Source organism: Lutjanus erythropterus, chromosome 18 (assembly GCF_056507025.1).
Source record: "Lutjanus erythropterus isolate fLutEry1 chromosome 18, fLutEry1.hap2, whole genome shotgun sequence".
Taxonomy (NCBI): Eukaryota; Metazoa; Chordata; class Actinopteri; order Lutjaniformes; family Lutjanidae; genus Lutjanus; species Lutjanus erythropterus.
This window is the reverse complement of record NC_139334.1, coordinates 28,434,944-28,447,273: the sequence shown is the minus strand read 5'-3', so window position 1 is coordinate 28,447,273 and position 12,330 is coordinate 28,434,944. Positions and strand designations below refer to the sequence as shown.

Sequence of the window (12,330 nt, the reverse complement as noted above, 5' to 3'; positions counted from 1 at the left end):
TTTGAAATGCAAGTAAACCCAGTAATCACTCATTTCCCACTGCTAGTAGACAAGTTTGCCTTTGTTTTTTCCCCGAACTGAATGACCGGAAAGCCGAGATTCAACTTCTATCTGTGGAGAAGATTTTAAAAGACTCTGTACTTTTGTAGCTTCTAACTAAATTTCTGTAGTTTGCGTCAGCGTCATATTAAAAGCTTTTAATAGAAAAATAGCAAGAGACTTTTATTGTGAAGAAATCATTTTACAGCAGCTGTGATGGAAATGTAAATCACTGATGTGCCAAGTCAAACCGAGATGAATCAAACCAACACGTTTGGAAAAGTGGCTCTAGTTTAACATGCTAATGTATGCTAATTAGCATTAACTCCAAAGTACAGCTGAGACTGATGGGAATGTTATAATTTAGCAGGTATTTGATGATCCTTTTTTATTCTAGTGCCACTGTCAGATAATTTTTTTCGTTACTGCAATTTACAGGGACATGAATTTTTGGTTTGTACCAAAGTTCATGACTCTCCCTCCAAAAGTTGTTGAGATATTTCACTAAAAACAGAAATCCCACCAGCCTTGAATCTGGTCGCACGTTTTGTTGTTCTGATTGGTTGTAGGTTTGTCCAGGTCCATCCAGAGGCATCTTGGTATGCGTGTCTTGATAACGCCCCCTTGCACTAATTCAGTTCCTGACTAATTCATGTTTGCCAATTAGTCTAGCGAGGCCAAGCTAATTATTTGAGCAAGAGGAATCTAAATTGGCATCAGTTACAATAATGAAAGTCATTTTTAGAGCAAAAACTCTAAATGTTCTCTGGTTCCAGCTTCACTGCAGTGAGAATTTTCTGCTTTTCCCAACTTTGGTTTTATAACAGACAATATCTTTTGAGTTTTTGGACTGTTGGTCAGACACGGCAAGACTTCTGAGGATGTCACTTTTGTCTCAGAAAAAGTGTGATGGACATTTTTCACGGATTTCTAAGAGAAATTTTAAACAAAATTATTAAAATTAGTTGTTAGCTGGAGCTCTATCCCAGAGCATTGATTGGTTCAGAGTTAACAGAAAAATAAATGAGTTGCAAAATAAAATGAGCAACTGAAAGATGAAGAGTAAAACAAATTAAGTGTTCACTTGTAAAGTAAAATAAAAAGTTTGCTTTGCTTTTTATATCCAACTGTTTGGAGGTTAAATGAAAAGATTAAAGCTCAAAATTTTACACTTTAAATATTTAATGAACAATATTATTTAGTGATGTATTCAGCTCTATTTTTGACTCGTCTGATAAATACATGTTGTCTCCACAGAAATGAGGACAAGCACAAAAAACAAAGTGAGGTGATAAGAGTGAGATGATGACAGGTGACACCAGAGTTCAGCGACACGACTCTCTGGATGATGAAGACGCCAGAGGAAGAAGACTGTCCACCAATCGGCCACCAGAGGGCACTGCTGAGCCTTGAGATGGCTCCCTGCGAGGGCCACAAAGCTCCTCTGCCGTTTCTGAGACCACAGCTGATTCTGATAACGACCAAAAATGTCAAATCACGTAAAAAGCTCTATTTTAGGTGGCAGTTTGGCTCGTCTAGTTTTATTTTGGTGTCCTGGCCTGATGTCAGCTCAGTTTCACAGCCTCCTTTCCAAAACCCCGGCCCTCCATTAGCGGGAGAAAAGAACTGAAACTGACCCGACTCCTTCAAGCACCCACAGGAAACCACAAATATTCATGTGATAAATGTCTGAAACAGGAGAAATGTTTGTTCTGGATCTCTTAATCAGGCACCTCAAGCCTAAGAGGGTTATTTAAAGAGGAACAAATGGATTCTATTTGTTTTTTTTTGTTTTTTTTTAAAGAATTGTTTCCCAAAGATATGCCTTCTTAAAGCAATTTCAGGAAGTGATGGGGGATAAAACACAGTTCTTGTGTATAAAATTGACTTCTCAAATTCAGGTGAAAATAACATGAAGTTTCAGCAGTCTGAGTTCAACAAATCACATGGAGATCTTCCAGAGTTACACTCTTTTAGGACAAAATATACAAACTTTTTTGTTTCCTTGCTAAGTTTTTCTACGACAAAGTCAAAACTTGATACAAAGAAGGAGGCTGCAACTTTAAATCTGCAACAATTTGCTGATTGAGTAGATGACTGACAGAAAAATGCTTTATAGTTTTGCCTATTGATTGATTGATTTTCTAAGCAAAATTGTGAAAACATTGCTAGTTCAGGTTTCTCAAAAGTGAGAATTTGGTGCTTTTCTTTGTCTTGTATGGCAGTAAACTGAATTTCTTCTGATTTTGGACTGACTGTTGGATTAAAAAAATTATAAGAAAAAACTTTCAAAAAAACTTAATTAAAACATAGAAAGCAAAAAGTATAAAGTACAGTTAATAACAGAGTAAAATACTCCAAATGCAAATACAAATATTAATTTAAAAAATTTGTTTTTCAAAAGATGATAGATATAAAAGAGGATTTGCAGACTGGATTTTGTTCCCCATTACTCTCATTGAATTAGATTTAAGAAGGGATTTCTCTTATATGAGAGCTTAGTATTAAAATACACCTGAAAAAATGTTACTCTATCTTTTGTGGTGAACTACAGACTGACTTTGAAATTACAATACTTATCCATAAACAAACATTTTTCACCATTTATGAGTTAAAATTAAAGATTGTTTGTTAAAGAATATTATGAAAAGTTAATCATTTTATTTTATGTTTTGTATTTATAGTCATTTACACTGGTCTTAAATTGTAAATTTCTGCGTGAACTGGCAGCAAATGTGATATTTTGCACACAGTATTTTAAAAAAGATGGATGCTGTTTCGTTGATTTATAGCTCACATAACTGACCCCACCTCTGAACCCACCCTCATGAGGGCCAGAGAGCCTCAAGGTTAGAAATTCACAGAAGCCCAGAAATCCGGTTCAGGAACACCGAACGTTCCCAAAAACAAAAATGGAATGTTGCAAAAAGGAAAAAAGAATCGACTGACAGGCCTTTAAAAACACAATATGTAGTTCTAAGTTACGTTCTTATACAATACAAAGTCAAACACTTAACACCACCGTATGGATCAACCGAAGTCCTACACAAACATCACAATCTAGAAAAAAGGCACAATTCTGTTTTTTTTTTTTTTTTAGCTCTTCGTGACCCGGACGTCTCCTCGTCTGTCTGAAAACAGAAAAAATCTCTTCGCTGGTGATTTCTTCTGTTCTGACAGCCACAATAAATCACATCTGAGCCAGAGAGAGTTAAAAATAAACCTGTTTCGTGGTGAATACATAAATGCAGCAGAATAATGTTTAAGGCATCGTCTAAAAATGTGCAGTTTCCACAGCGGAGAGAGAGAGAGAAGAGAGAGTTCAGTCGTTAACAACAATCAATGTGGTGAGAAAAAACAAACCACAATCAATGGCAGCTGTAAGAAGCGACCCCATGCAGGCATTGGCGATTGATTAGTGGCAAGCTGCTTTGTTGTTGCTGTTGGTTAAATCGACTGATTGTTCAAGGAGTTCCGGTCTGCTCTCCCAATCAGCCTTTATCCACTCAGACCAACCACAGCCACGCTGAGTACATTTACACACACAGAAACACCAGTTCAAACCTGATTAATGCACAACTCCATCTCATAAAATCATCATTTTGATTTATGATGCTGTCGATTAATCCTAAGACAAGCTTTTCTTGACTTGACTTTTTCCCTCTTAAAGGAATAGTTTGACATTTTGGAAAAGATGCTTTCTTGGCAAAAGTTAGCTGAGAATATTGATACCACTCTCATGTTTTTAAAGTGAATATGAGGATACAGCCAGAAGCCAGTTAGCTTAGCTTAGCTTAGCATAAAGACTGGAAACAAGGGGAAACAGCTCGCCAAACAACACAAAATCCCCTACACCCACACATCCCATCTTCTTTATTTAACACATGTTAAAATAGCAAACAGACACTGGTTTAACAAGCAGGCAGCCAACATTTCTGAGGTATTTACTGACTATCAACATGTGGCTTAAAGCGGCTACAAGGAGCTGTCATGTTGTGTTGATTCTGGAGGCTCCTGTGGACAGAAGCGGCAGTATTTTCATCACCATAACCATAAAATATAACTCGTGGTGGTCTAAGTATATTGTCATTTTAGACGCTTCTGTTGCTGTTTCTGGTGCTGTTGTACTGCAGGATACAGCGAGGCATTTATGTTATTTAGCCAGTCCTCATTAATATAAATGGGGTGGACACAATAACAAAAACACCTGCAGCATTCAAAATGAACAGAGTTGAATCGACACCTCTCTAAAACTGTTTAAACAAAAATTGGACATCGCAACCTTCGTGAAGGGAGGCTTTATTGCAGGACAAGACTGTTAGCTTTAGCTAGCTGTACCTAACAAACTGGCACCTGAGAGTATCTCCAGGTAAGACAGTGAGCAAGTTCACTAGGTCTGGAATTATTTTCATGGTCAATAAATCTGCCAATTATTTTAATGATTAATTGATTCGTAAGTCTATAAAATGTCAAAAATTGTGAAAAATTCTCATCACAAAGTGACATTTTCAGTAGTCAAGTGTTTCCCAAAGTCCAAGATGACGTCCTCAAATGTCTTGTTTGACATACAACCCAAAGATATTCAGTTTTCCGTCACAGAGGAGTAAAGAAACCAAAACATATTCACATTTAAGAGCTACAATCAGAGAATTTTGACTTTTTAAAAAAAAAAGAAAATTACTTAAACAGATTAATTGTTTGCAGCAAATTCCTAAATTTAAGAAGCTGGAAGCAGCAAATGTTTGACATTTTTACTTGAAAAATGACTGAAGCAATTAATTTAATATCAAAGTAATTGGCAACTAATTTTCTTTGGATCGATTAATCAATTAATTGACTAATTGTTGCAGCTCTGAAATTGACCCCAGAAAATGTAGTAGTACTGGGATTATATGGAGATTAGATACTGTAATGTAACTATTGAATTTGAAATTGTAATCTCATACTATATTACATTACATTAAAGAAAACTTATCACATTGCTATAACAAACTCAAGGACCTCCAGCTCATAAATGATTTAGTTAATGTATACATTAAATAAACAAGATATAACATGTTACTTACAGAGATTTGCAAGGTGCCGAAGGGCAGATGTTGTTACCCTCAGATAGAACCAGCCTAGCAGTAACCCTCTGCTTCCAGTCTTTATGCTAAGCTAACTGAATGCTAGATATGACCATGCAGACATGAGAGTGGCATCAATCTTCATAATTAACTTTTGGCAAGAAAGCGAATAAACACATCTTCCAGAACGTCACACAATTCCTGTAACAATAGAAATGGCCCTATTGACAATTAGCTGACATTTTCTCGTGTAAAATTGTGCCCCTTCAAACTAAAATCCAATCACATTAATCTGATTATTAACTGTGTGCATGTAAATGTACCCAGAGAGTTTTTTTGTTCTGCTAAGCGGTGTGTTAGTTCAGTGCCAGCAGCCCCACGCGTCTGTAGAGTCTCAGAGGAAGTTTTTCAGTGAGATTGTTTTCGTTATTTTTGGCACAGAGCGAAAGGCAGTACAAGAGTCCTACCTTTTGGTAAACCTGAATGACATGTTTCTACAACAGAATCAGACAAAGAAACAGTGAAAATGGTGAAGGAGGAGTGAGAGGAGGAGGAGGAGGAGGAGGAGGAGGAGTAGGAGGAGGAGGAGGAAGAGGAGGGAGGGGAGGGAGGGGAGGGACGGGGTATGAGGAGTCTGAATGAGTGAACAAAAATGGGGTGATTGGAATCATCAACAGTGAAGGGGAAGATTCATTTGGTTTTGTCTTTTTTTCATTGATTATCAAATGATTTCAATTCCTCATTTTAGGTCAGTCATTGCAGGAGCGATGTCGCTGGCCGGGCCGCCACTTCAAGAGCCTTTTCATGCAGAGACAATGTGTGATGTCTTGTGGGGATGTTTTTATTAAATCAGGGCTGCAACTAACAATTACGTTCACTGTCTGCTGATAGTTTTCTTCAAATTTTACTTCAAATTTTAGTTAAAGTGATAATTGTGTTTGATTACAGCTCAAGATAAAAACAAAAACCTCAAGATAAACACTGTCAAGCATCAACCAAAGTTAGCAACAGTCTCCCAGACGCAGAAGCAACGTGGCTTTTTTGTGTCTCAATGTTTTGCTTTGAGAAACCGTTCATCCAGTCACCTGCCTAGTGTTTTTTCAGAGTACCTGCCATTTTCCAAAAAGTATCAGAGGACGACTTCTCCGAGGGTTCTGTGCAACAAACCATCAGGCACGTCAGATTAGCATTAATGTGCACATCACTGTAATGTTGGAGCTGGTAAACGCAGGGCTAATTTTAATTACTTTATATACTGCTGAGAAGCTTGTAATTTCTTCCCAAGGATGAATAAATTCTTATCTTAACCAATAAATTTGCTGATTATATTTTGTATTATTAATCTAGATCTGAAAAGTAATCAGTAACTTAAATTATAGAGTAAATTTAGTGAAGTAAAAAGTATATTTGCCTCTGGAATTTAGTAGAGTAGAAGTATAAATTAGCACAAAATTGAAATACTCAAGTAAACTAGCTCAAAATTGTACTTGAATGCAGCACAAGTAAACATACTTAATCACTTTCCACCACTGCCTAAAGCCAAAGTTAAGGCCAAGTCTGTCCAAAAATTAATTTAACCGATTATCAAAACAGTTGAATTCTGGTTTGCTCATGCTGACAGTGTGAACCTGAGCAGCCCAAAAATGTTTCCAGATTTAGGACCAAATAAAACCAACCTGAAGGTGTGATTTCACCATATTTCTAGTATATTCACTGCATGAAAAGTTCTCTTCATGACTTTTATGGAAGACACTTAATCAGCAAACATCTTTAATGACTCTCAGGACTAAAACTGGTTAAACTGATCTGCTGTGTTACGGTCTAGAAACTTTCTCGGACCATAACACAGCCGTAACCATTAATAATAATCACAAATTTTCATTAAAAGAGGTCAAATTGTTGCTCGCTCAGAGCGGTTTCAACTCTCTGTGGCAGGCATCCAGACAGCGACAGATAAACAATTTAGACTTAAGAATAAATCACATCGTACAGGACAGTGAAGTGTTCCCCCCAGCATGTAATTTATCATCCTAAATCTACAAGGCACTGTGTTGATTGGCTTCTAATTCGAGTCACAGGAGATTATACCGTACAGAGCCGGGCTGGAGTACGTCTACTTTCTAATTCAGTCTCACAAAAGTAGTGAAAACCTCCACGTAAATTGTTTTAGAATTAATTTAGGCTTTAAATTGACTGAACAGAAAGAGAACTAAACCCCAGCCTTCGATGTCTAAGTCTGACGTGAGGTGTTTCCTCTCCTACCTGCGGGTGAGTTTGGAGGTGAGTTTGGAGAAGAGGTTGCTGGTTCCACGGCTGCGGGTCTGGGACAGAGGGGTGGCATCGTGGGAGAGGGTCGGCGAGGCCGGGGGCCCGTTGTACGTGGCCGTGCGGCGGTCCCTCAGCTGGCCCCCGTGGAAGGTGCTGCGGCTGGCGGTGCCTCGCGGGAAGCGCAGTCGGTCGGGTGTGGTGGCATTGGCGATGCTGTGGATCGACGCCACCGGGTTCCTCTGGGTGCCGGGCGACACGGCGACACTGCTGAGGTGCAGGAAGAAGATGGGAGTGGAAACAGTCAAGATTCAATCAAAATTTAAAGCCCCGACACAGACAGGTTGACAGTTTTTCCACTGCAGACGTGTTCTTCTCTGTACCTGAACCTGAAGATATTTTGTCTTTTATTTATAAATATGTCCAAGTAGGTGATGGAACAAGCTAATTTTGCATATTTCATAATCAGATTCAGAGGTTTCTCTCCAAAATAATCAGACCAGACTCGCTCAGTGTTCACAGTGTCGCTGCTGTTGTTCAGTCTGGCACACAAAAATACGACTGCAATGGAAAAACTCCTGTTACAGCGACGCATTTCCCTCCTTATCTTTAAAATGGCTGACGGTTTGTTATTCCTACATGGATTTCTAATGTTGCCATGGGTTTTAATTAAATGACTCTTGCATGTTAGATGTCAACAGGGTAGGAAATTAAATCAATAAATAAAAACGATCATGATCCAATCTGATTAGCTGTGTATTCAGACATTAAACAGCCAGTTTAGTGTTTTCAGAAGTTTTCAGATCAGTCCGTTACACACAAGTTTGGTTAATGGCAGAAATGTAGAAGGCTCAAAAAATTATTTGAATTTGCAATATAACATTTTACTAATAAGCTTCACTCTTTTGACTTTTTGCCTGATTATGCTTCTTTTTGACCAAACTGTTTCATCAAGCATAGAGCCACAGAAACTAAATTTAGGAACTGAACCAGGAACTAAAAATCTCTGACACAGTAGAGGCAGAAAATGAGATCGAAAAAAAGTCTGAACGTCTGTTGGATCTATCAGAGGTTGGACCAAATCACTGCACTTGCAAGTCACAAGTAAGTTAGTCTTTGTACTAAAGTCATAATGTGGTCTTCACCAAATGTAATGCCACTTCAACAAAGAGTAATATATTACATTTCCACGAATCATTAATACTTTTTAAAATGTGTATTTGTTAAAACAAGTGTGACTGAAATTAAATCATGAGGACAAGTAGTGCTGATAATGTACTTTCATAGCATATAACACTGTTTTTGGGTACAGTGAGGAGGCAGACAGAGGGGAGTGATATGTAACAGAGGTTGCTATCTGGAATCAAACCGGTGAAAAGTTGCTCCTGAGCATAAAAAGTTATTAACTAGCACCACAACAGAATCAGTTTTGTATGTTTCTGCCCTGTCTTGTTGCAGTTAGTTGATTTAAATAACACAATTTTTGCAGGGTTGTTGGGATTATGGTATGGTAGAGTTATACAGTAACTATTAAGTTATCTGAAACCTCTGTTTCCTTTTTTGAGAAATAACTACTGTAACAGACCACATATTAATAAATAAAGTGCATTAAAAAACAGGTGTTTTAAACTTTGGCCTTGGGAAAAGGTATTGAGTATTTTCAGATCAAAAGGTTCAAGTCAAGTCAAGTCATGAGTCGCTGGCGAGTCTGAAGTCATCAGGTTTTGTGACTCGAGTCAAACTTCAGCCCAGACCTCTGGTATTTATTCCAGGTTTAGTGCTTAACTGGATTGTGACAATTAGAAGATTAATTTTTTTTCCCTCTAACACACATGCTCTCTCTTTGTCTTGATCTTTTTACATTAGTCAGGAAGAAAAACTACAAATAAATGTTTTGAATATCAATAAACATTAAAGGCACTGAAAACTCTGCCCCAGACCAGGGACTTTGGAGGGCCACTAACTATAACAGGGGGACAAACAAAGACTCTGGCTCCTTCATACAAAAGGACAAAGTTTTCTCAACTGTTCAAGCTCTGTTTTTAGTTCATCTTTGGATTAGCCAAGACTTAACTTTGTTGGTCATCCTCTAGGAGCTGTACGAAGGCAGCTGGAGTTGCTTGAAGTTCTTGAAGATGTTTCACCTCTCAAAAGCAGTGTTCAGTTCTGACCAAGTTCTCAGTACTGATGAAGCATTTTGGATGATCTTCAAGAACTTAAAGCAGGTCCAGTTGCCCTCATACAGAAAACACCATGACCTGGATGACTGGGAATCTTCACAGATATCTTGTTGGTCAAAATAACCCCGCCCCTAGCCCCTAACGTAAGTGGCTCTAGACCAGCGTCTCTCAATCCTGGTCCTCAAGGACCACTGTCCTGCATGCTTCAGATGTTGCCCTACTCCAATACATCTGATTCAAATGATCAGGTCAGCATCAGGCTTCTGCAGAGGCTTGATGATGAGCTGATCATTTGAATCAGGTGTGTTGGAGCACTGAAACATCTAAAACATGCAGGGCAGTGGTCCCTGAAGACCAGGATTGAGAAACACTGCACTGGACCAACAAAGCTGGTGCCGCTTTTAACCAGTTTACCTGGCCAAGAGCCGGTTCTTTGGCTGTTGAAACATTTTTTACTTGGATAAAATGTCAGAGTCGGGGGTTTCTGCTCAAATTCACCAGCCAAAGATAATTTTAGAAAAGAAAAGAAAAATTTAGCATCTGTAACTTAAGTGTTCGAGCATTCAGCCGATGTTAATTTCCCACCCTGAACATCAAGCCTCCTAACGTGCACAATGAGAGGAGTGAGTTGTGTCCCCGATCAGTTAAACAGAAACAGACGATGGTCTGGGGGTGCTGGGACAACAGGAGAGCCGGTGAGCGGTGGAGCTCGGCTGTCGTGTCGGACGCCGACAGGTGAGGGATCCAGACGGAGAAGATCGGGGGTCAAAGTTCACAGCAGAGGATGGAGGAGAGATCAGGAGCAGAGCTGTGAGAGTTTGTTATTGCAAAATGTCTGCAGCAGAGCCTCCAGCTCATGGCTGGCAGAGGGATGATGCAAACATGGAAAAATATTATCACACACAGAGTTGAAGACCTCGTTCATCAAAGCGTGGCAGCTTGATTTCAGTGTGAGGATACATATTTTTCTTGATGTGTGCCTCCACTTTTATCAGCGTCTGAAATAAACACCACCAGGTTCCAAGTGCAGGTAAAATTTGTTCTTTTTGTGGATAAACTGCTTAACTTGATCTGCTACAGAGATAAGGGTAAAATCTGAATAACTGATATTTCATACAGTCCATGGTTGTTTTAAATTAGGAAAATTATTCTGTTGACCGACTCTGTGACTATAAGAACATCAAAGGTTACTTGTGTTTGCTGTATGTCTGAAGATGTAAAGTCAGCATTAACAAAAAATGGTTTAAAGGCTCAACAGATGCCAAAACACTGCCTAATGGTGTCTAATACTCACAGGCAGGATTTTAAAACTCTCGAATGTTGTCAAAACAATCTCATGGTGAGAACTAGAGCTACAGCATTCACAGGATGATCTAACAGGAATGTGCGCTGCATGCAGTTGACTGGTCAATGCAGCACCTTCATGGATGATGCTGCATGCTGTTCCAACAGAAGTTTAACCTAGTTGCCGTTTTTTGCTCATTTTCAAGACTCAACACAGTTTCGAGCTGGTCTGACCACAGCCTTACTCCAATGTCATAATCCAGGCTTTTAATTATGATCCTGCCTTTGTTTTTTTCTTCAGTTTAACTGATACTGTACACAAAACAGCATGGAAAACAGGAAATGTGACATATTTTGATTAAATGTTTATTAATAATTTCCAGTGACACACAGTTTCAATCTGTTGGCATCAGCGACTTCATTAAGTGGATCAGGAATTGGCCAGATGTCACAGATCCACTTTACTGACAGTATTTCTATTTTGCTGCAATTATTTACTGTAAATAATAATGTTACAAAAGATTCACTGTGAACCTGACTTTGAAGTGCTGACACTGATCTCACATCTGCATATCAGTACACGATTTTGTTACTGGAAGCTTTCTGGTTTAGTAGCAAAGACCACTCATGTTTGAGTGGGTTTTAGTTGCATGTAAACAGTTTGTGTGGAGATCAAAAGAGGCAGAAAGTATCAGCTGAAATGGAATCTGGGTACCCGTTAGCTATCGTCTAATGATGACTTGGCTTTTTATGATTTTTTTTGCACTCGTGCAGATACAATCCGGTTGTAGACATCGTCTCAACCCCAACTCCATTCTCGCATCTCAAGTTGCTAACTGGACTGTTAAACAAAAGCTGGATATCTTTGCTACACCGGAGGCTTCAAAAACAGAGGTTAGATCATTGTCAGATGATAGCCAATGGGTTCTGGGATTGTGCCGACTAGCTAATATTACCAAAGATAAACTACTTTTTTTCCCCTAAAATTTAATTTAGACATCTTCCACAGGTTTGTTGGGAAGTTGCTTTGAAATACTGCATGGACTAGAGGTGTGTTTAACCAGTTCAGTACAGGAGAACGGTTCAAAACGAGCACTAACATTGCATCTCGAGAACAACAAACTTTTACCAACTAGTTTTAAAAAGAACTCTCAAGGTTATGTTGTTTAGCGGGTTAGTTTTTGTTTTTAGGGGAATAGAATGAGTCATGCGTGGGTCAAATGGTGTGTTGAATAGCTGCAGAAGCATGAAATGAAGCCCAATGAAGTCTCTTTTTTTTAACCTGCTACAGAGGATAATGAGTGCAGCACTGGCTCTGATCATAGTTTATTATAGCAGCTCAAAGCTGTTTGTAAAGTCTGTACACAGCACAAGTAATCCTACACCATGAAGAGCGTTCTTCACTCCACAAGTACGACAGTTAGGGTTGAAACTAAGGAAAATTGTCAATATATTACATATTATTTCCCAGAGCCCAAAGGGGACATCCTAAAATG

The 12,330-nt window shown here is 38.7% G+C and overlaps 1 protein-coding gene across 15 annotated transcripts in view; it reads right to left on the bottom strand.

Moving 5' to 3' along the window:
- mark3a (MAP/microtubule affinity-regulating kinase 3a) overlaps positions 1-12,330 on the bottom strand; it is a 75,788-nt gene that overhangs the window by 9,320 nt on the left and 54,138 nt on the right. For 8 of the 15 annotated variants that reach the window (XR_014772263.1, XM_084741818.1, XM_084741819.1 and 5 more), the window contains exons 15-16: positions 7,368-7,640; positions 5,573-5,599 (exon numbers count right to left, since the gene is read on the bottom strand). Coding sequence is in view for 14 of the 15 variants with exons in the window: in XM_084741818.1 (XP_084597944.1) it covers positions 5,573-5,599; positions 7,368-7,640 (300 nt within the window). In the remaining variant the exon portion in view is untranslated. The remainder of the gene's footprint in view (positions 1-5,572; positions 5,600-7,367; positions 7,641-12,330) is intronic. The other 7 variants (XM_084741821.1, XM_084741817.1, XM_084741823.1 and 4 more) reach the window with 1 other exon arrangement.